The following is a 24,457-nucleotide window of genomic DNA, read 5'->3' on the forward strand; positions in this document are numbered from 1 at the left end:
CCCCCAAACTCCCTCGCTGCGCCTCCTGCCCTGCGGGAGGTCAATGCCTACCCAGGTGAGTCCCACACCTGGTCTGGCCGCCCCCCCACCGCCAGAGGCCACCCTTCCACGGAGGCTCTTTTCCCGTTTGGCTGTGCTGCCCTCTGCCTTGGGGAATCCTGCCCAGCGCCCCCACCCCGGCACCCACCTCCTTCTTGACGGTGCGTAGAAGCCTCTGTCGGGTCTCCGCCTCTGTCAGCCAAAGGTGGGTGCGGGGGCCGGGCGCTGCCCGCCCGCCGCCACCGTGTCCCGCAGCCCCTTACCCGCGAGGACCGAGGCCATGGCTCCGAGCGCTGGGTTCCGAGTCCCGGGAGGCGGTGGCGGTGGCTCCTCCGGGCTCGGCGCTGATGCTGCAGCCGCGGCGGGGCGGGGCCGAGCGCTGAGTGACGGCCGGAGGGAGCTTGACGTCAGGACCCGAGGCGGCCGCCCCACCCCTCCGGAAAGCCACTGCGCGGCTGGGCGGTCGGGTCGGCTGCGCCAGGAGCCTTCGCGCCAAGCACGCACGCTCGCTCCCGCGCACCCAGCGCCCAAGCCTCTCAGACTCCCCCACTTTCAACGCCAGCGCTCATGTCCCTCCCTGTTCCCTGGGGCGAGGAAGGAAAGCGTCCTTCCTGAACCCTCCTCTGTGGGCCAGGCTCCAGGAAGTCGCAGGAAATGGTGGGAATACTACGGACATTCTCCAAGCCTCAGTTTTCTCATCTTTAAAATGGGTATAATGTGGTATAAAATGGATATCATGGGTCTCAAAACGATCTGAGACTTAAGTGGGATATTGGATGTGAAGCCCTTAATACAGACCCAAGGGGAAAGGCCAGCGAGCATAAATGCTTGCCATTGTTACTGTTATTATTATTTATTATTATTGAGAGTCTTTCAGCCGGGCGCGGTGGCTGTAATCCCAACACTTCGGGAGGCCGAGGCGGGCGGATCACTTGAGGTCAGGAGTTCCAGGCCAGCCTGGCCAACATAATGAAACCCCATCTCTACCAAAAATACAAAAATTAGGCTGGGCATGTGGCTCATGCCTGTAATCCCAGTACTTTGGGAGGCCGAGGTGGGCGGATCACCTGAGGTCAGGAGTTGGAGACCAACCTGGCCAACATGGTGAAACCCCGTTTCTACAAAAATACAAAAAGTAGCCGTACATGATGGCGGGGTGCCTGTAAACCCAGCTACTGGGGAGGCTAAGGCAGGAGAATCACTTGAACCTGGGAAGCAGAGGTTACAGTGATCCAACATGGCACCATTGCACTCCAGCCTGAGCGACAGAGTGAGACTCCGTCTCAAAAAATAAAAAATACAAATACAAAAATTAGCCAGGCATGGTGGCATGCTCCTGTAATCCCAGCTACTCAGGAGGCTGAGGCATGAGAATTGCTTGAACCCTGGAGGCGGAGGTGGCAGTGAGCCAAGATTGCGCCACGGCACTCCAGCCTGGGCAACAAGAGTGAAACTCCATCTCCAAAAAAAAAAGAGTGTTCCAAGATACACTGGTTCTCCATCCAGGAGAGGCTGGGACTTAAGTGGCGCCCTCCCGGACATGCAGTTCGCTGGAAGAGTGGGGTTTTCTCAGGAGTCTGGCCCCAACAGGAGGCACTTGTCAGCCAAGATCTCTGGGGCTGAGCAGGCAGTGGGCTCTGTGGGAAAAGGCTTGTTCCATCGAGAGCCCCTGGTCACCCCAAGTCCCTAACTGTATCCACCCAGAATGCAAGTCAAGTCAATATTTATTGAGCACCTACTCTGTGCTAAGTGACTGTGCTAGAGATTTCTAAGTGAGCAAGGCAGACAAAGAGCTCTACCTTCATGGGGTTTAAGAGGCAGACAACAAAATACATAAGCAAAGGACAGACCATGCTGGAAAGTTCTGGAGAAAAATTAAGTAGGCAAAGGGATAGGGAGGGCCCAGACCCCTGGGGATCATATTCTGAAGTAAGGTGGTTGAGGGAGGCCGCACTGAGCAGGTGACATTTGAGCACAGAGGAAAAGGAGTAGGCCATGGGGATTTCTGGAGGAAGAGCAGTTGAGTCAAGGGAAGGCAAATGCAAAGGCCCTGAGGAGGGAGTGTGTCCAGTTAAACAGTGACAAATGGCAGAGATGCCTGTGGGGCTGGAGTGGTGTGAACAACTGGGACAGTGGTGGGATGTTGGCCCGAGAGGTGCAGGGCCAAGATCCTGTATGACTTTGATGGTGACATTAAGGATTTGCAATGCCTTTTAGGGTCCCCCAGTATTCAGGCCTTCCTTCAGAAGGACTAGGGGACAGCTTAGAGTGCCTCTCCCTGCAGTAGTGGATCCAGAGCCCCCTTTTTCCCATTGGTCAGTGTCAGGGGTCTCTGATCGCAAGCCACAGAAGCTGACTTTGGCTTCCTTAGGCAAAAGGAAATAAACTGGAAAGATAATGTGTGATCTCAGAGCCCATGGGAGCCTGGAGAACTGGAAAATGGGATGAAATCAAGGCAGCTCCAGGCCAGAAAGGGGATCTCTTGGGAAGATTTGCCCGGCGAGGACAGTGTGGTTAGGGCACTGCTGCTCTGGTAAAGAGAATGCCATTCGTTTAAGGTTTTCATCCTACGGAGGGAGCGCCTGATTGTTCTGACCTGGGACACGAGCCTGCCCCTTGGCTCAGGGAGAGGTGTCTCAATCACAAACCCCTGCTCCACAATCTCCAGCAAGTCCCCCAGGAGAATGGGAAATGGCTGCTTGGCAGCAAAAATAATCATATATTGTGCACCTACTATGTGCCAGGCACTGCGCTAAGGGCTTTGAGTTTTGCTCACATGATCTTATTGACCCTCTTTCCACCCCACGCTAACCCTATGATCCTTATGTTATCCACAAAGCCAAGCGCGGAGGGGGTTTCATCCCAGTTCGTTTAAGAAGTGAGTGGCAGCCAGCATTCTGACCTGAGGGCCAAAGTGATTGATCCATTTGTTCCTCTCCTTGGCTTCACCCCTAAGTTAACTGGGGTACTTTAGGAAGGTGGTAGGGTGCCTAAGCCTCACTGTAGGGAATCATTTTTCAAAACCCACATTTTTCCTTTTTCTGCCAAGCACGAAGCCTGGAAAGTTGACCTGTGCTCATCCTTAAAAACCTGGAGCTTTTCCTCCACGATAAAGGACTCCATGGTGTTCGGTGCAATCGCAATGGGCAGGAAGGTGTGGTTGACCTGCATGCAACTCAGGTCAACAGATATTTATTGAACACCTTCTGTGGGCCAGGTAACTGTGCTAGACACTTCTAAGTGAACAAGACAGGCAAAAGCTTTGCCCTGGTGGAGCTTAGGAGGCAGGCAATAAAATAAGCAAATAATAAATAGAGTATGTTGGAAAGTTCTGGAGGAAAACAAAGTAGGCAGGGGAGACAGGGAGGGCCCAGACAGGTGGGGATTTTATTATGAAACAGAGTGGTTGAGGGAGGCCCCACTGAGCAGGTGACAATGGAGCCCTAAATTCCACGGGACCAGGGATTGCTCCCTGCTGCAGTTGGAACACTCACCACTAGGGGCACCATCACCTAAGATCAGCTTGGGAAGAATTGCACTCTCCCTGTGGCCAGAATGGGAGAACTTAACCTGGGTTCCAAAGCCTCCCCCAGTGTCTGAGAATCCCATTACCTGGTCCATGACACCTCACACCCTTAGCGCTGACCAGTGGTGCAGCAGCTGGAACCAGTAAGAGAAGCCTCTTTCTCCTGCAATGTTTCTTCAGCGCCCTCAACTGGGAAAGCTCAGCTCTGTGATCAGTGTAAATGAGAAATGGTAAAATCCCAGCGCTTTGGGAGGCCTAGGTGGTTGGATCGCCTGAAGTCAGGAGTTCAAGACCAGCCTGGCCAACATGGTGAAACCCCATCTCTACTAAAAATACAAAAATTAGCTGGGCGTGGTGTCAGGCACCTGTAGTCCCACCTACTCAGGAGACTGAGGCAGGAGAATCGCTTGAACCCAGGAGGGGGAGGTTGCAGTGAGCTAAGATCACACCATTGCACTCCAGCCTGGGTGACAAGAGCAAGACTTCGTCTAAAAAAAAAAAAAGTCCAGGCTACTGGGGAGGAGCAAACATCTAAGAATGAATTTGGAGCCGAGAAGCAATAAACACATTGATAGCTGGCACAATGCATAACGTCACAGTTCATAATAAAATGATCATGACAATAATAGCTACAATGTGTTGAGCACTTAATGTGTCTGACACTGTGCTGTGAACTTTACTCATTAAATTCACCCTCAACTCATGAAGTAGGTTCCTCCCATTATCTGCATTTTGTGTTTTGTTTGTTTTTTGAGACAGAATCTCGCTCTGTTGCCCAGGCTGGAATGCAGTGGCACGATCTCAGCTCACTGCAGCCTCCGCCTCCTGGGTTCAAGCAATTCTCCACCTCAGCCTCCCGAGTAGCTGGGATTACAGGCACCCACCCAACCACGACTGACTAATTTTTGTATTTTTAGTAGAGACAGGGTTTCACCATGTTGGCCAGGCTGGTCTTGAACTCCTGACCTCTGGTGATCCATCCACCTCGGCCTCCCAAAGTGCTGGAATTACAGGCGTGCACTACCGCACCTGGCCCATTTTTCTGCATTTTATAGTGGAGGCTTAGAGAAGTTAAACAGGTTAACCAAGACATGCAACTGGAAAGTAAGAGAGGCTAGATTCAAGCTGAGGCACTCTTGACCCTCTTATTGTACAGAGAAATCCTGATTAATGTTGTGTCACGTGCCCCATGCAACAGATACTCCTTGTTGCTGCGATGGTTAATTTTATCCGTCAACTTGCTTGGACCACGGGGTGCTCAGACATTTGCTCAAAGGTTATTCTGGGGGTGACTGTGAGGGAGTTTGTAGATAAGATTAATGTTTGAAGATTGCCGTCTCTGATGTGGGCAAGCCTCATTCAGTCAATTGAAGATCTGAATGGAAAAAAAAGGCAGAGCAAGAGGAAACTCCTCCTGCCTGACTTCTTGAGCTAGGACATCTTTTCCCACTTTCTGACTCAAATTGAAACCTCAGCTCTTCCTGGGCCTCGGGCCTTCGGACTCAGGCTAAAAGTGCACCATCAGCTCTCCTGGGCCTCCAGCTTGCTGATTGCAAATCTTGGGACTTCTCAGCTTTCATAATTGTATAAGCCAAGTTCTTATAATAAATCTCCTTATATATGTATGTATACATGTATGTACACACATGTACATCTTGTTGGTTCTGTTTCTCTGGAGGATACTGACTAATACAGTTCTTACCTCAATATTCATTTACCTCCCCCTCTTTTTAATGAAACTGAATTTGCCCAGGTATCCACCTCTACATATTGGCCACTGCCTTGGAAGACTTCGTTCCTCTTCCCATCTAGGTAGGTCCTGATTGGACCAGGTCAATCATGGTGCTCCTGCAATTCACAATTGCAAAAATGTGGAACCAGCCCAAATGTCCATCAATCAATGAGTGGATAAAGAAAATAAGATATATATACCATAGAATACTACTCAGCCATAACAAGGAATGAAATAATGGCATTGCAGCTACCTGGATGGAGTTGGAGACCATTATTCTAAGAGAAGTAACTCAGGAATAGGAAAGTAAACATTTTTTTTTTTTTTTTTTTTTTTTTGAGATGGAATCTCGCTTTGTCACCCAGGCTGGAGTGCAGTGGTGCGATCTCGGCTCACCGCAACCTCCACCTCCTGGGTTCAAGTGATTCTCCTATCTGAGCCTCCCAAGTACCTTTTTTTTTTTTTTTTGTATTTTTAGCAGAGATGGGGTTTCACCATGCTGGCCAGGCTGGTCTCGAACTCCTGACCTCAGGTGATCCACCCACCCTGGCCTCCCAAAATACTGGGATTACAGACGTGAGCCACCATGCCCAGCCTTTTTTTCTTTTCTTTTCTTTTTTTTTTTTTTTTTTTTTTGAGATGGAGTCTCACTCTGTCACCAGGCTGGAGTGCAGTGGTGCAATCTCGGCTCATTGCAACTTCTGCCTCCCGGGTTCAAGCAATTCTCCTGCCTCAGCCTCCCAAGTATCTGGGAATGCAGGTGTGCACCATCACACTCAGCTAATTTTTGTATTTTTAGTAGAGACGGGGTTTCACCATTTTGGCCAGGATGGTCTCGATCTCTTGACCTCGTGATCCGCCTGCCTCGTCCTCCCAAAGTGCTGGGATTACAGGTGTGAGCCACTGCACCCGGTCGGGAAACTATACATTCTATGTTCTCACTTGTAAGTGGGAGCTAAGCTATAAGGACACAAAGGTATAAAAATGATACAATGGGTTGGGTGTGGTGGCTCATGTCTGTAATCCCAGCACTTTGAGAAGCCGAGGTGGGTGGATCACCTGCGGTTAGAAGTTGGAGACCAGCCTGACCAACATGGAGAAACCCCGTCTCTACTAAAAATACAACATTAACTGGGTGTTGTGGTGCACGCCTGTAATCCCAGCTACTCGGGAGGCTGAGGCAGGAGAATCGCTTGAACCCATGAGGCAGAGGTTGCGGTTAGCCGAGATCCTGCCATTACACTCCAGCCAGGGCCACAAGAGCAAAATTCCATCTCACACACACACAAAAATAAGTAAATAAATAAAAGATACAATGGACATTGGGGACTCTGGGGGAAGAAGCATGGAGTGGGGAGGGATAAAAGACTATACAGTGGATACAGTGTACACTGCTCAGGTGGTAGTACACTGAAATCTCAGAAATGACCACTGAAGAACTTATTCATGTAACCAAACACTACCTGTTCCCCCAAAAACTATTGAAATAAAAACAAATAAGTACGTAAATAAAAATCATGATGCTCCTGTTTCCTTTTTCGGTAGTTGGTTTAACGTGAGTAAGTGACACCGTTCTGGCCAATGAGACACAGGCGAAGTCAGGTGCCTTCTGGGAATGATGCTCCACTCTTGAGAGCTCCACATCTGGGCATTAGCACTTTATGTGCCGTTGCCTGATAGCCTGAGGGCACAGCCAATACAAGGAGGTGGGCAGAGCCAGGAGGATTACAGAGAGGTGGAGCCAGAGCACCCCCAACCATTCGGAATTTCCTGTTATTTTGGAAAATACATTTCCTCATTGTGATGTCATTGAGTTAGGGTTTTCTCTTACTTGCAGTTGAAATCATCTTACTGATAAAATTATTCTGTGTAATGTATTTGTCTATGTTCATGCATGTGAACAAGAAAAACAGGCCAGGCGTGGTGGCTCACTCCTGTAACTCCAGCACTTTGGGAGACTGAGGCGGACGGCTCACGAGGTCAAGATCAAGACCAGCCTGGCCAACATGGTGAAACCCCGACTCTACTAAAAATACAAAAAAATAGTTGGGCATGGTGATGCGCACCTGTAGTCCGAGCTACTCAGGAGGTTGAAGCAGGAGAATCGCTTGAACCTCGTCGGCGGAGGTTGCGGTGAGCCGAGATTGCACCACTGCACTCCAGCCGGGGCGACAGAGAGAGACTTCATCTCAAAAAAAAAGAAAAAAAAAAGAAAAAAAATATTGACCTAGTTTTTCACTTAAAAATGGACATTTGGCCGGGTGTGGTGTCTCACGCCTGTAATCCGAGAACTTTGGGAGGGCGAGGAGGGTGGATCACGAGGTCAGGAGATTGAGAACATCCTGGCTAACACGGTGAAATCCCGTCTCTACTAAAAATACAAAAAAATTAGCCAGGTGTGGTGGCGGGCGCCTTTAGACCCAGCTACTCGGGAGGCTGAGGCGGTAGGAGAATCACTTGAACCCGAGAGACAGAGCTTGCGGTAAGCCGAGATCGCACCACTGCACTGCAGCCTGGGCAACAGAGTGAAACTCCATCTCAAAAAAAAAGAAAAAAAAAAAGAACATTTATGTTGGCCGGGTGCGGTGGCTCACGCCTGTAATCCCAACACTTTGGGAGGCTGAGACAGGTGGATCACCTAAGGTCAGGAGTTTGAGACCAGCCTGGCCAACATGGTGAAATCTCGTCTCTACTAAAAATACAAAAATTAGCCGGGCGTGGTAGCAGGCACCTGTATCCCAGCTACTCAAGAGGCTGAGGCAGGAGAATCACTTGAACCTGGGACGCGGAGGTTGCAGTGAGCTGAGATCACCCCACTGCATCCCAGCCTGGGTGACAGAGTGAGGCTTTGTCTCAAAAAAAAAAATTTTTTTTTATATCAATAAATATAGATCTAAAGCATTCATTTTCACATCTGAAAAAGGATTTTGTAAGTATGGATGCTTCACAATTATATTTCTATAATTGAGCATTTTAATTGATTCCACTTTTGCTATCATGAACACTTGTAATTGAAGAGAACCCTTAATTACTTCCATAGGATATAATTTCAAAAGTTGAAACTGTTTAAAACTGTAACAGTTAGAGTAAATGGTGATGCAGTGAAGTATGTTATTGGTTCCTTTGGGGTTCAGACATCACTACAAATGTGAATAGAGGATGCCTCGTTTTGAAATTGCACACCACTATCCACTAACATCCATGGACATGGCTGGGAGAGAATGGAGGGGCATGGGTGGTGAGGGCCTGAAGGAGGGCAGATGTGTCCACCTCCCTCTATTGGCTGTGCCCTCAGGCTGTTTATCCTTCTGATTTCCAAAGATATTAAAACATTTTCATGGGCCCTTGAAATTATTGTGGGCCCCAGGCATACTGTGTCTAATGACTAAGTCCCCCCATGAATTGTTTGCTGGCTGATTGAGGGTATCACCGACCCAGGCTCTTTGTGTTTTACTCCATCATTCTTGGTTTGTGGCTTGATGCCATATGGCCTCAAAATGGCTGCCCCAAGTTCAGATCTCAAACCGAGTATCAGTGCATAAAGAAAAGGATGGTATTAGTTGCATCTGTTTCTTTTACCAGAAAGCAAGATCACTCCCAAAGCCCACTCACAGATTTCCTTTTCAGTCTCATTGGCCTTGATCACTTTTATTGCAAAAGATGTTGGATAATTGAGCATCTGCTAAAGAAACAAGATGACCCTTAGCCGGGCGCGGTGGCTCAAGCCTGTAATCCCAGCACTTTGGGAGCCGAGGCAGGCAGATCACAAGGTCAGGAGATCGAGATCATCCTGGCTAACATGGTGAAACCCCGTCTTTACTAAAAATACAAAAAATTAGCCGAACATAGTGGCAGGTGTCTGTAGTCCCAGCTACTCGGGAGACTGAGGCTGAGGCAGGAGAATGGCGTGAACTCGAGAGGTGGAGCTTGCGGTGAGCCGAGATGGCGCCACTGCACTCCAACCTGGGCTACAGAGCCAGACTCCCTCTCAAAAAAAAAACAAAAAAAAAAAACAAGATGACCCTGACTAGACTTAACCAATGATGGTTGAGCAGGTGGGGTGAGCCACCTCTGCATAAAACACAGAAATGGAAGTTTAGAGAGTATGCCAGGCCCAGAACTTCATCCATTAGCATTGGCTCTCATGGGGCTCTTGCTGGTGATGTAAGAGCATAAGACATCGCCTGGTGGGAGCCAGGACAGAAAAAAGTCAACATTGCAGATGCTGAGTGGTGAGTGACACCAAAGTAGGTTTATGAATTTCTTTTTCAGGGCCTCCTAGGTATGGAGCAAGGAGCATTTTGCAGGATGGGATGGTGATGCTGTGTGAGCATGTGAAGGAGACAACTTCTTGTGGTAGGTGAATGATGTGAATAGGATTTCACAGATTGCCAAGACCTGGTCATATCCAGTTGTGGTGAGTAGAATCTGTGAGTCCTAAGAGTGTGGGAACCCTGGAGCCAAGGAATGAAGGTGGGAGGCTCCAGGGGAATTTTGAGAGAAAGACTGGTAGTTCCTTTTGATGAGCAGCCCTGGTGGGCAGCAGGTTGATGAATGAAGTGATTTCACTATGACACATTTCCAAGTCTAAAATCAAGGATAAAAAGGAACCCTGCTTCTCCCCGTAAATAGACAATCTCAACTTTTCTCTGCTTGATTTTCACTTAAGTCTAGATTTTTTTTCTGCTTTCTCCCAGATGAGCTTCATTCATTCATTCATTCATTCATTTTTTTCAGTGTTTTGTTTGAGAGCCCACAATGTGCCCAGCATGGGGGACAGAGTGTGGATAAGTCACATGATATTGTTTCTTGCATGGAGCTCACATTTGAGCCACAGGGAAGAGACAGGCAATGATCAAGCGATCACATCAGCAAAATACCAGATTGTGGTCAATGTGATAAATAAAGCATGTGAGCTGGGTGATGTGACAGTGAGTGTCCACGGGGTGAGGATACTGAGAAGGTAACGTTAGGCCTGAGATATAGCAGATGGGAAGAAGCCAGTCAGGGTTGTGGAACTATTTGGGGAGGTGAGAGCATGAATGAGTCATGAATGGAGAGGGCAGCAGTGAGGCTGAGAGTTGGAGGAAGATCATTTTAGGTGCACGCAAGGGAGAACAGGTACGAAGTCCCCAAGGTGAGGATGAGCATGCCTAGACAAAGAAGGGAAAGGGTGCAGTTATGACCGAAGTGAAGTGAGCACTTAAGGCCCTTTCAGCCCTTAACTCCCTAAAGGTAGCCAGGAGAGTCTTGATTTCCTTCCTGCACTCTTAGCCCGCATCTATCCATCAGCAGCCCTTTTTAATTTATTACAGCAAGATTCACATAAAATTCACCATTTTAAGCATTTTGAAGTGGACAAATCAGTGACATTCAGTACACTCAAGTGTTGTGCAACTATCACCACTACATAGTTCCGGAACTCTTTCTCTACCCCAGAAGGAAACCTCGTACCCATTAAACAGTCACTCTTGTTTCCCTGACTGCCATTAATCTGCTTTCCGTCTCTATGAGTTCACCTAGTCTGGACTTTCCATATAAGGGAAGACATACAATACAACCTTTTGGATCTGGCTTCTTTCACTTAGCATTATGTCTTTGAGGTTCATACGTGTTGTACCATGTATCAGTACTTCACTCCTTTTTATGGCTGAATAATGTTCCATTGTATGGCTAGATCACTTTTTTTTTTTTTTTTTTTTTTTTTTTTGAGACGGAGTCTCTCTCTGTCACCCAGGCTGGAGTGCAGTGGTATGATGTTGTCTCACTGCAAGCTCCACCTCTTGGGTTCAAGCCATTCTCCTGCCACAGCCTCCCAAGTAGCTGGGACTACAGGCGCCTGCCACCACGCCTGGTTAATTTTTTGTATTTTTAGTAGAGACGGGGCTTCACCGTGTTAGCCAGGATGGTCTCAATCCCCTGACCTCGTGATGTGCCCACCTTGGCCTCCCAAAGTGCTGGGATTACAGGCATGAGCCACCGCGCCTGGCCTAGATCACATTTTCTTTATCCATTCCTTAGCTCATGGACATTTGGATAGTTTCCACGTTTTGGCTGATGTGAATGGTGTAGCCATGAATATTTGTGTACCAATTTTTGTGTCTAGAAATATTTTCATTTTCATTCTCGTGGGTATAGACCCAGAAGTGGAATTGCTGGGTAATATAGTAAATTTATTTATTTATTTATTTTTTGAGATGGAGCCTTGCTGTCGCCCAGGCTGCAGTGCAGTGGTGTGATCTCAGCTCACTGCAACTTTCACTTCCTAGCTTCAAGTGATTCTCCTGCCTCAGCCTCCCGAGTAGCTGGGATTACAGGTGCCGCCACCACACCCAGCTAATTTTTGTATTTTTAGTAGAGACAGGGTTTCACCATGTTGACTAGGCTGGTCTCAAACTCCTGATCTCAGGTGATCCACCCACCTTGCCCTCCCAAAGTGCTGGGATTATAGGCGTGAGTCATTGCGCCCAGCCTATAATTTTATGTTTAACATTGTAGGAACTTCAAACTCCCATAGCGACTACACCATTTTGCACTCCTAGCAGCAATGTACGAGAATTTCAATTTTTCCACATCTTTGCCAAAACTTTTAAAATTTATTATTATTACAGTCATCCTAGTGGGTGTGAAGTGATATCTCATTGTCATTTTGGTTTGCATTTCCCTATGAGTAATGTGTTGAACATCTTTTCATATGCTGCAAGCCATTTGTGTATCTTCTTTAGAGAATATCTATGTAAGTCCTTTGCCCATTTTTTAATTGGGTTGTTTGTCTTTTTGCCATTGAGTCATACAAATTCCTTATGTGTTCTGGATACTACACCCTTATTACATATGTGATTCATAAATATTATTTCTTTCATTCTGTGAATTGCTTTTTTCTCTTTCTTGAAAAAGAAAGTGGCCTGTTAAGATGGTACACAAATGTTTTAAATTTTCCTGAAGTCCAATTTATCTATTTTTTCTTTTTTTAGGGAGGAGGGGACGGAGTCTTGCTCTGTTGCCCAGGCTGTAGTGTGGTGGCACAATCTCGGCTCACTGCAAGCTCCGCCTCCCGGGTTCACACCGTTCTCCTGCCTCAGCCTCCCGAGTAGCTGGGACTACAGGCGCCTGCTACCATGCTTGGCTAATTTTTGTGTTTTTAGTAGAGACAGGGTTTCGTCATGTTGGCCAGGATGGTCTTGATCTCCTGACCTCATGATCCACCCGCCTCGGCCTCCCAAAGTGCTGGGATTACAGGCGTGAGCCACAGCGCCCGGCCCAATTTATCTATTTTTTCTTTTGTTGCTTTTAGCATTGATGTCATAGCTAAAGAAACATTGCCAAGCCCAAGGTCATGAATATTTGCCTCTACATTTTATTATAAGAGTTTTATAGTCGTAGCTCTTGTATTTAGGCCTCCAATACATTTTAAGTTCATTTTTGTATACAGTATGAGGAAAGGTTTGACTTTATTTGCATATGGATATCCAGTTGTCCCAGCACAATTTGTTAAAGACATTATTGTTTTCTCATTGAATGGTCTTGGCAACCTCTGCAAAATCAATTAATTATAGATGTGTGGGGTTATTTCTGGATGCTCAGTTCTGTTTAGTTTTCTATGTAGATCTCCTTCAGCCAGTACCACACTGTTCTAATTATTGTAGGGGACTGAATAATCCTATTTTGATCTCTTTTTTCAAGGTTGGTTGGCTATTTGGCATCTCTTGATATCCTATATAAATTTTAGGATCAGCTTTTCTATTTCTGCAAAAATGGCTATTGGAATTTTGGTAGGGAGTCCGCTGAATCTGGAGATAGTTTTGGGGAGTATTTGCCATGTTAATATTAAGGCTTTCAATCCATGAATACAGGATATCTTTCCATTTATTTGTGTCTTTAGTTTCTTCCAGCAGCACCTTTTCAATGTACAAACCTTGTACCTCCTTGGTTGGATTTATATTCCTAATCATTTTATTCTTTTTGATGCCTTTGTAAATGGAGTTTTGTTTTTTTTTTTTTTTTTTTTGCAGATTGCCCATTGCTGCTGTGTAACAATACTACTGATTTTTTTTTTTTTTTTTTTTTTTTTTGAGACGGAGTCTTGCTCTGTCGCCCGGGCTGGAGTGCAGTGGCCGGATCTCAGCTCACTGCAAGCTCCACCTCCCGGGTTTACGCCATTCTCCTGCCTCAGCCTCCCGAGTAGCTGGGACTACAGGCGCCCGCCACCTCGCCCGGCTAGCTTTTTTTGGTATTTTTTAGTAGAGACGGGGTTTCACTGTGTTAGCCAGGATGGTCTTGAACTCCTGACCTCGTGATCCGCCCGTCTCGGCCTCCCAAAGTGCTGGGATTACAGGCTTGAGCCACTGCGCCCGGCTTACTACTGATTTTTTTATGTTGATCCTGTAGCCTGTAACTTTGCTAAATGTGATTATTAAGAAATTAATAAATTGTTACAATTAATAAATTAATAAAACTATTAGCTTTAATAGTTTTATTTTGCGCTGTGGATTATTTAAGATTTTTTATATTTAAGGTTGTATTTCAGTCCGGGTGCAGTGGCTCATGCCTGTAATCCCAGCACTTTGGGAGGCTGAGGCGGGTCGATCACCTGAGATCAGGAGTTCAAGACCAGTCTGGCCGACATGGTCTCTGCTAAAAATACAAAAATTAGCCGGGCGTGGTGGCAGGTGCCTGTAATCCCAGCTACTCTGGAGGCTGAGGTGGAGAATTGCTTAATTGGTTCCTGCTCTTAGGAGAGAGCACTGAATTTTCCACCATTGAGTATGAGCGAGAATCCATTTCAAAACAAAATGAAACCAAAAGAAAAAAAGAAAGAAAGAAAAAAAAAAACCAACAGCAACAACAACAAAAAATAAGGTCATATTTCTTTTTTCTTTTCTTTTTTTTTTTTTTTTGAGACGGAGTCTCTCTCTGTCGCCCAGGCTGGAGTGCAGTGGTGCGATCTCGGCTCACTGCAAGCTCCACCTCCCGGGTTCACGCCATTCTCCTGCCTCAGCCTCCTGAGTAGCTGGGACTACAGGCGCCCGCCACCACACCCGGCTAATTTTTTGTATTTTTAGTAGAGATGGGGTTTCACCATGTTGGCCAGGATGGTCTCTATCTCCTGACCTCGTGATCCGCCTGCCTCAGCCTCCCAAAGTGCTGGGATTACAGGCGTGAGCCACCGCGCCCGGCTGGTCATACTTCTATATATGCGTATCTATATCGTTTTACTTCTTTCTTTTCAACTTGGATGCCTTTTGCTTCTTTTTAATATAATATGATGTTGCCTGATTGGCATGCCTGGAACTTCCAGGACAATGTTGAATGGAAGTGGTGACAGTGAGCATTCTTGTTTGGTTTCTGCTCTTAGGGGAGAGCGTTGAATTTTCCAATTTTCCGCCATTGAGTATGATTCAGCAAGCCTTTGGGCCTTGAACCTCTCTATTTTCCTCTATTCCCACTCCCACTCGCCAGCCCCGTACCTGGACGACTACCACAGCCTTGTAAAGTGGATCTCCACTCTTCCCCCTGTTCTGAACCCCTCCTGTCAGTTCTCACACACGTCAATTTCTTTTTTCCCTCTGGGGTTCAGAGGATCCAGCTCCCTGCAGGCTCCCGCTTCCCATTTTGCTTCTTTCATAGTCCTTATCATGATTTTATTCTGTTTTGTTCTTTTTCTTTTGAGACGGAGTCTCACTCTGTCACCCAGGATGGAGTGCAGTGGCACGATCTCAACTCACTGCAAGCTCCGCCTCCTGGGTTCACGCCATTCTCCTGTCTCAGCCTCCCGAGTCACTGGGACTACAGGCACTCGCCACCTCGCCCCAGCTAATTTTTTTGTATTTTTAGTAGAGACAGGGGTTTCATTGTGTTAGCCAGGATGGTCTTGATCTCCTGACCAGCCCGCCTGGGCCTCCCAAAGTATTGGGATTACAGGCGTGAGCCACCACGCCTGGCCTTAATTTTTGTATTTTTAGTAGAGATGGGGTTTCAGCATTTTGGCCAGGATGGTCTTGATCTCTTGACCTCATGATCCACCCGTCTAGGACTCCCAGAGTGCTCACAGGCGTGAGCCACTGCACCTGGCCGTAATAACAAAATGTTAACAGGCTGCTGAAGCAGATCTTAGTGAAAGTTCTTGGAATAGAAAAGACACCTGCTCCAAGTCACTTAATGAGTATCTACTTGCTCAATTTAAGTTGATAAAAAGACATAGGGGAAGTTTGGGCCGGGCGCGGTGGCTCACACCTGTAATCCCAGCACTTTGGGAGGCTGAGGAGGGCGGACTGCCTGAGGTCAGGAGTTCGAGACCAACCTGGCCAACACGGTGAAACCCTGTCTCTGTTAAAAATATAAAAATTAGCTGGGCATGGTGGCAGTCACCTGTAATCCCAGCTACTTGGGAGCTACTCGGGAGGCTGAGGCAGGAGAATCACTTGAAGACTGTTTCAAAAAAAAAGGAAAAGATACAAAGGAAATTTGCTAGAAAAAAAAGAGGCAGGCCAGACAGCATCCTGCAGCTTCTCCCTCTGGGCTGTGTAACGGTGTAATGAGTATCAATTTCCTTTACTAACATATGGAAGGGAGAATTACCTTCAGCTGGGCACCCTCTTCAACAGTTGCTTGCTTTTTTTTTTTTTTTTTTTTAGACAGAGTCTCTCTCTATCGCCCAGGCTGGAATGCAATGGCGCGATCTTGGCTCACTGCAACCTCCGCCTCCTGGGTTCAAGCCATTCTCCTGCCTCAGCCTCCCGAGTAGCTGGGATTATAGGCGCCCGCCACCACACCCGGCTCATTTTTTGTATTTTTAGTAGAGACGGGGTTTTACTGTTGGCCAGGCTATTCTCAAACTCCTGACCTCATGATTCACCCGCCTCAGCCTCCCAAAGTTCTGAGATTACAGATGTGAGCCACCGTGCCCGTCCTTTCATTTTTATTATTAAAAACATGTGTTACCTTTTCACAAAATATAAAATAATAAATAATAAGAACTATAGGGCAGAGTCTCAGCAGGAGTTGGAAGCGCTGGCCTGTTTTATGAATCTTCCTCCCAGTTGCCCCCTGATCAGCCAGACATTATCAGACAAGGAGCTGGGGTTGTTGTCTTCTGTGGAGCCTCATGCCCCTTCCATATCATTTTTGTCTATATCTGTAGAATTTTTATTTATTTATTTATTTGTTTGTTTGTTTATTTTTTTTTTTTTTGAGACGGAGTCTCACTCTTTCACCCAGGCTGGAGTGCAGAGGCACAATCTTGGCTCACTGCAAGCTCTGCCTCCCGGGTTCACTGCCTCATTCTCCTGCCTCAGCCTCCCAAGTAGCTGGGACTACAGGTGCCTGCCACCACACCCAGCTAATTTTTTTGTATTTTTAGTAGAGACAGGATTTCACCGTGTTAGCCAGGATGGTCTTGATCTCCTGACCTCGTGATCTGCCCACCTTGGCCTCCCAAAGTGCTGGGATTACAGGCGTGAGCCATCACGCCTGGCCAGAATTTTTATTTCAATAGTGTGTGATAAGGGATCAACCTTACTCAAAGGGAAGTCTGAACTTTGTCCTTGGCTCATGGGATGTGATCTCTAAGCTCTTAGAATGTTCTGCCTGATAAGAGTGTCTGTGTACCTGGGGGCTTTGGGTCACAACAGGGAGTTCATGCTAACAGTGGATGTATGGTAGGGGCTTTGAGCCGCATGGTATCATTCACCCTCACCAGGCACTAAGGTCAGCCATGTAGATGGTCAATGACATCTATGTGAATGAGCCTCAGATAAAGTCTCAACATGACAGCTCAGGTGATCTTCTCTGATTGGCAATACTCAGTGTGTACTGTCACACACTATTGCTGGGAAGATTGGCTCTGTCCAGGACTCCAGGGAGTAGACAACTGGAAGCTCCATCCTTGGAACAATCCTGAATTCTGCCCCATGCACCTCCTGTCGGGTTTTGTTGTCATTTGTATCCTTTCACTGCTGTAGAGGTAACTGGGCACATAACAGCTTTCAGTGAGTTTAGTGGGTCCTCACACTGAAATGTCAAACCTGAGGGTGGTCTTGGGAACCTCCAAATTCTGTAAATAGCAAGAAGTTGAGCTTTTGACAATCCACACAACACAATACATCTTGTGGGGTGAAAAGTTATCCTAACAGAATATGTATGTGAATAGTAATTGACTAGATCACAGTGGGAGGAAGATCACAGAATAAGCGCCATTTGTTCATATCGTGTCAAGGGTACACGCATGGTTTTTATTTTATTTATTTATTTTTATTTTTTTTTGAGACGGAGTCTCGCTCTGTTGCCCAGGCTGGAGTGGAGTGGCATGATCTCGGCTCACTGCAAGCTCTGCCTCCTGGGTTCACTTCATTCTCCTGCCTCAGCCTCCTGAGTAGCTGTGATTACAGGGGCCCACCACCATGCCTGGCTAATTTTGTTTGTATTTTTGGTAGAGACGGAGTTTCACCGTGTTCGCCAGGCTGGTCTCGATCTCCTGACCTCGTGATCCGCCTGCCGTGGCCTCCCAAAGTGCTGGGATTACAGGCGTGAGCCACCGTGCCCAGCCACAATTGAACCATTTTTCAAGTCAAAAATTGTTGCAAGACAAAGAAGGACATTACATATTGTTACAAGGGTCAACTTCTTGAGAATATATAACAATCATAAACAAATATATACCCAGGCCGGGCGCGGTGGCTCAAGCCTGTAATCCCAGCACTTTGGGAGGCCGAGACGGGTGGATCGCGAGGTCAGGAGATCGAGACCTTCCTGGCTAACACGGTGAAACCCCGTCTCTACTAAAAATACAAAAACTAGCCGGGCGAGATGGCGGGCGCCTGTAGTCCCAGCTACTCGGGAGGCTGAGGCAGGAGAATGGCGTAAACCCGGGAGGCGGAGCTTGCAGTGAGCTGAGGTCCGGCCACTGCACTCCAGTCCGGGCAACAGAGCGAGACTCCGCCTCAAAAACAAACAAACAAACAAAAAACAAATATATACCCAACAACAAATACGTGAAGAAAATGACAGAATTGCAGAGAGGAGCACACCATTAAACAATTAGAGTTGTCACTGCCGCATTTTCCATAATACATATCATAACCAGAAAAAGAAACATCAATTAAAAAAAAGAGAACGGGCCGGGCGCGGTGGCTCAAGCCTGTAATCCCAGCACTTTGGGAGGCCGAGACGGGCGGATCACGAGGTCAGGAGATCAAGACCATCCTGGCTAACACGGTGAAACCCCGTCTCTACTAAAAATACAAAAACTAGCCGGGTGAGGTGGCGGGTGCCTGTAGTCCCAGCTACTTGGGAGGCTGAGGCAGGAGAATGGTGTAAAACCCGGGAGGCGGAGCTTGCAGTAAGCTGAGATCCGGCCATTGCACTCCATTCCGGGCGACAGAGTGAGACTCCGCCTCAAAAAAAAAAAAAAAAAAAAGAGAACGTGAACAACACTATGAGCCAACTAGACCTAAAGAACATCCAAAGAACACACCACATAAGAGCAACAAAACATACATTCTTCTCAATTGCACATGAAATATTCTCCAGGATGGACCATACGTTAGGCAACATAACAAGTTTCGGGGTACATTCAAAAGAACTGAAATCATACAAACTATCTTCTATGCCCAGAATGGAATGAAACCTAGAAATTAAGAACAGAAGGAAAACTGAAAATTTCAGAAATATGTGGAAATTAAACACCATACCTTAAACCATCAATAGATCAAAGAATAAATCACAGGAAAAATCAGAAAATACTTTGTGATAAATAGCAGCAAAAACATGACTTCCCTAAATTTCAGGGAGTCATGGAAGTTGTGCTTAGAGTGAAAGTTATAGTTATAAATGTCCCCCCTTGAAAAAGAAGAAAAATCTTATTAAAAAATCTAAACACAATAATTTTACATTAGACCTTAAGGAACTAGGAAAGGTAGAGCAAACTAAGCTTAATCCTAACAGAAGGAAGGAATTAATAACAATAGAGTGAAGACAAAGAAAATTTCAAAATAGAAAAACAATAAAGAAACAACAAGGCCGGGCGCGGTGGCTCAAGCCTGTAATCCCGGCACTTTGGGAGGCCGAGATGGGCAGATCACGAGGTCAGGAGATCAAGATCATCCTGGCTGACATGGTGAAACCCCATCTCTACTAAAAATACAAAAAATTAGCCGGGAGTGGTGGGGGCACTTGTAGTCCCAGGTACTCGGGAGGCTGAGGCAGGTGTGAACCTGGGAGGCAGAGCTTGCAGTGAGCTGAGATCGTGCGACTGCACTCCAGCTTGGGCAACAGAACGAGACTCCGTCTCAAAAAAAAAAAAAAAAAGAAAACAACAAAACCAGAAGTTAATACTTTGAAAACATCAACAATCATAAAAGACTGAAAGCTTTCCCCTAAATCAGAACTAAGACGTGGGTGCTCACTTTCTTCTTTTTTCTTTTTTTTTTTTTTGAGACAGAGTTTCACTCTTGTTGCCCAGGCTGGAGTGCTATGGCGCCATCTCAGCTCACTGCAACCTCCGCCTCCCAGGTTCAAGCAATTCTCCTGCGCCTCCTGAGTAGCTGGCATTACAGGCATGTGCCACCATGCCCAGCTAATTTTTGTATTTTTAGTAGAGACGGGGTTTCTCCGTGTTGGTCAGGCTGATCTCGAACTCCTGACCTCTGGTGATCCACCCGTCTCAGCCTCCCAAAGTGCTAGGATTACAGGCGTGAGCCACCATGCCTGACTTTTTTTTTTTTTTTTTTTTTTTGAGACAGTCTTGCCCTGTCGCCCAAGCTGGAGTGCAGTCGTGCAATCTCAGCTCACTGCAAGCTCCGCCTCCTGGGTTCACGCCATTCTCCTGCCTCAGCCTCCCGAGTAGCTGGGACTAGAGGTGCCTGTCACCACACCTGGCTAATTTTTCATATTTTTAGTAGAGATGGGGTTTCACCGTGTTAGCCAGGATGGTCTTGATCTCCTGACCTTGTGATCCGCCCACCTCGGCCTCCCAAAGTGCTGGGGTTACAGGCGTGAGCCACCGTGCCTGGCCCCTGTTAAAATTTTTGTATTTTTAGTAGAGACAGGGTTTCTGCATGTTGGTCAGGGTGGTCTCGAACTCCCAACCTCAGGTGATCCGCCCGCCTTGGCCTCTCAAAGTGCTGGGATTACAGGCGTGAGCCACCACACACGGCCAATTTTTGTATTTTTAAGTAGAGACAGGGTTTCACCATGTTGGCCAGGCCAGTCTCGATCTCTTGACCTCGTGATCTGCCCACCCCAGCCTCCCAAAGTGCTGGGATTACAGGAGTGAGGCACCGCAACCGGCCTAGGGATCCTACTTTCAGCCAAAACCCCGGGAGCTCTGATAGCATCCCCTTATTGCAAGTGGGAGGCCCAACACCACCCAAAGCAAAGCAGCACTTAGATGCATGCACAGTCTTGCCTTTTCTCCTAGCAACCTTGCCTCTGGTGTGGACAGAGCAAGAAGCAGCTTTGCCTTCAGGCCTCTCTCATTGCCTGCCCAGGGCTTTGTTTGGCATAGAAGTATTGGGCCACCAACTAACTAGCTCATTCTCCTCTGGTTCAAGATGCACAAGCGGCCGGGCGCGGTGGCTCAAGCCTGTAATCCCAGCACTTTGGGAGGCTGAGACGGGTGGATCACGAGGTCAGGAGATCGAGACCATCCTGGCTAACACCATGAAACCCCGTCTCTACTAAAAAATACAAAAAACTAGCCAGGCGAGGTGGCGGGCGCCTGTAGTCCCAGCTACTCGGGAGGCTGAGGCAGAAGAATGGCGTAAACCCGGGAGGCGGAGCTTGCAGTGAGCTGAGATCCGGCCACTGCACTCCAGCCCGGGAGACAGAGCGAGACTCCGTCTCAAAAAAAAAAAAAAGATGCACAAGCATGGGGTCTAAGACACAGAAGTTGACCAGAAAGAACAGCTTGCTTGAGAAGTAGCCAGTGTTATGTTCCCCCCATCCTGCACCTTGTTTCTGCTCTGTGTTTCCAACACAAATTCATCTCTGATCGCTGCATGCCTGTAATAAACTAGAGAACCAAGACCTCTAAGGAGCTCTGAGGGGAAGGAAGCAGAATGAGACCAGAAAAATTCTACCTTTTGCAGTGAGAGTTCCACTGTGGAGCCAGGAGACAGATGTGTTCATATTGTCAACCTGGTCTGTCCTGCTCCTGCTCCTGTATCCTGGGGGATCCCAGTGAGAGCATCCCTTCCTGGTTTCCACTGGAAGTTGACCTGGCTGGAGGGTGGAGGGGATAGGATTCTCTTCCTTACATCATTGCAAGGGGCCATACGTCTGCCTAAACTTCTACCTTGTTTGTCCTGGCTATAAGAAGAGGTTCCCTTCCTCTGGACCCCAGGGCCTGTTTGCCCAGGCTTTGCTGCATGTTCCTCATGGATGAGCACTGGGGTGGATGCCCACAGATCCAGCCTAGCCCTAAGGAACAGCTCCTGAGGGAGCCCAGGGCACTGTTCCTATGGACCCTGCCCCACCAAGTATGCCAACTCTCTCCAGAGATACCCATTCCATTCCCACTACCTTCCCTGCAACCTGCAAACTTTTTCTCCTATAACTCTTTTTTTTCAATGTATTTTCTAAATAAAGTCTTGTCATTGTTTCTTTATATAATTGCAATGCATCTTTGCTCTGTAAATCAAGTATGGAGAAATATTGACTTATGTTAAGTAAATGTGTGGCAGGTGGGCAGAGACAGGTTTCTCGGTGTTAGAGTAAGGGGAGATTGGAATGATCCATGTGGTAATGGATTAGAGTCGGGGACATCAGTGTAAACTCATGTTTAGCTTCATAAAGATACAGATGGTTATATATACAGTATATATGCAGGTTAATATATGCAGGTTAGCATACACTATTTTTACATTTTTAATTAATGTATTTATTTATGTAAAACCTGATCTTGCTGTCACCCAGGCTGCAGTCCAGTGGTGTGATCATAGCTCACTGCAGCCTCCAACTCCTGGGCTCAAGCGATCCTCCTGCTTTAACCTCCCGAGTAGCTAGGATTACAGGGATACACCACCACACCCACGCAGCTATTTCTTTTTTTAAATGTTTTTGTAGAGACAGAGACTCACTTTGCTGCCCAGGCTGGTATCAAACTCCTGGCTTCAAGTGATCCTCCCATTTCAGCCTCCCAAAGAGCTGGGATTTTGTGCCTGAGCCACGGCATGCAGCCATATTTATTTCCTGGCTCTATCAGCTGACACAGCCTGGAAGCAACAACATCCCAGTAGCAACAACCACATCCAGCACCCAGATCCTGGTTTCTTTCCTTTCTTTTTCCTGTCTTTCCTTTCTTTCTTTCCCTCCCTCCCTCCCTCCCTCCCTCCCTCCCTCCCTCCCTCCCTCCCTCCCTCCCTCCCTCCCTCCCTCCCTCCTTCCTTCCTTCTTCCTTCCTTCCTCCTTCCTTCCTTCTTTCTTTCTTTCTTTCTTTCTTTCTTGACGGAGTCTCGCTCTGTCGCCCAGCCTGGAGTACAGTGGCCGGATCTCAGCTCACTGCAAGCTCCGTCACCCGGGTTTACACCATTCTCCTGCCTCAGCCTCCTGAGTAGCTGGGACTACAGGCGCCCACCACCTCGCCCGGCTAGTTTTTTGTATTTTTAGTAGAGACAGGGTTTCACCATGTTAGCCAGGATAGTCTCGATCTCCTGACCTCATGATCCGCCCATCTCGGCCTCCCAAAGTGCTGGGATTACAGGCGTGAGCCACCGCGCCCGGCCTTTTGTTTTTTTTTTAGACAGAGTCTGGCTCTGTCGCCCAGGCTGGAGTGCAGTGGCACAACCTTGGCTCACTGCAACTTCTGCCTCCTGAGTTCAAGTGATTCTCTTGCCTCAGCTTCCCCAATAGGTGGAATTACAGGTGCCTGGCACCAAACCCAGCTAATTTTTTTGGTTTTGTATTTTTAGTAGAGATGGAGTTTCACCATGTTGACCAGGCTGGTGTCAAACTCCTGACCTCATGATTTGCCTGCCTCGGCCTCCCACAGTGCTGGGATTACAGACAAGAGCCACCATACCTGACCAGATTTTGGTTTCTAACACCATTCTCCAAATTAAGAAACCAAGGCACCCTGGAGAACTAGTTGATCCTATGACAAGTGCAGCAAATACACAAGATGAACCTGGAGTATTATATATAGTACCAGAAAGTCAGGAAGTACAAAGAGAGAGACAGAGAGCGAGTGAGCGAGCGAGAGAGAATACCCACAATGAGAGGGTATCACAGGGAATCCTGCAGTCAACTAAGAGGGCCCAATAGTCAAAGCTAAAACAATTTGAGCCACAAAATAAAGTAGTATTTGATTATAACCCAAAGTATAAAACAAATATCCATGAGTCCAGGTTGATGTAAAAAATATATTGAGGCCAGGCACAGTGGCTCACGCCTGTCATTCCAGCACTTTGGGAGGTCCTCGGGATCACCTGAGGTCAGGAGTTTGAGAGCTGCCTGGCCAACATGGTGAAATCCCATCTTTACTAAAAATATAAAAAATTGGCCAGGCGTGGTGGCGAGCACCTGTAATCTCAGCTACTCAGGAGGCTGAGGCAGAAGAATTGCTTGAACCCAGGAAGTGGAGGTTGCAGTGAGTTGAGATCCTGCCATTGCGCTGCAGCCTGGGCAACAAGAGTGAAACTCCATGTCAAAAAATATATATATTGAATAAATTAACAAACAGTAGAGAAGACACAAATGTACCATGCAGAAGAATTTTTTTTTTTTTTTTTTTGAGACGGAGTCTTGCTTTATCCCCCAGGCTGGAGTGCAGTGGCCGGATCTCAGCTCACTGCAAGCTCCGCCTCCTGGGTTTATGCCATTCTCCTGCCTCAGCCTCCCGAGTAACTGGGACTATAGGCGCCTGCCACCTCGCCCGGCTAGTTTTTTGTATTTTTTAGTAGAGACGGGGTTTCACCGTGTTAGCCAGGATGGTTTCGATCTCCTGACCTCGTGATCCACCCGTCTCGGCCTCCCAAAGTGCTGGGATTACAGGCTTGAGCCACCGCGCCTGGCCAAATTTTGAGTAACTTAAGTAGATACTTCACCCTTAATTACATGGAGGATAACTCCCCACTCAGTAAGTGCAGGCTGCATGCAGTCACTTCCTTCATTAGACTACAGTACGGAGGGGCAAAGGAAAAGAGAAACATTACAGTAGAGAAACC

The 24,457-nt window shown here is 47.3% G+C and overlaps 1 protein-coding gene across 1 annotated transcript in view; it reads right to left on the reverse strand.

Annotated features, from left to right (window-relative positions):
- Positions 1-2,446: 2,446 nt before the first annotated feature.
- DGCR6 (DiGeorge syndrome critical region gene 6) overlaps positions 2,447-24,457 on the reverse strand; it is a 25,965-nt gene continuing 3,954 nt past the window's right edge. Inside the window, exon 4 of the mRNA XM_033233947.1 lies at positions 2,447-2,569. Coding sequence (XP_033089838.1) covers positions 2,447-2,569 — 123 coding nt within the window. The remainder of the gene's footprint in view (positions 2,570-24,457) is intronic.

The sequence above is a fragment of the Trachypithecus francoisi genome, unplaced genomic scaffold (assembly GCF_009764315.1).
Source record: "Trachypithecus francoisi isolate TF-2019V2 unplaced genomic scaffold, Tfra_2.0 Lachesis_group14, whole genome shotgun sequence".
NCBI classification, from domain to species: Eukaryota; Metazoa; Chordata; class Mammalia; order Primates; family Cercopithecidae; genus Trachypithecus; species Trachypithecus francoisi.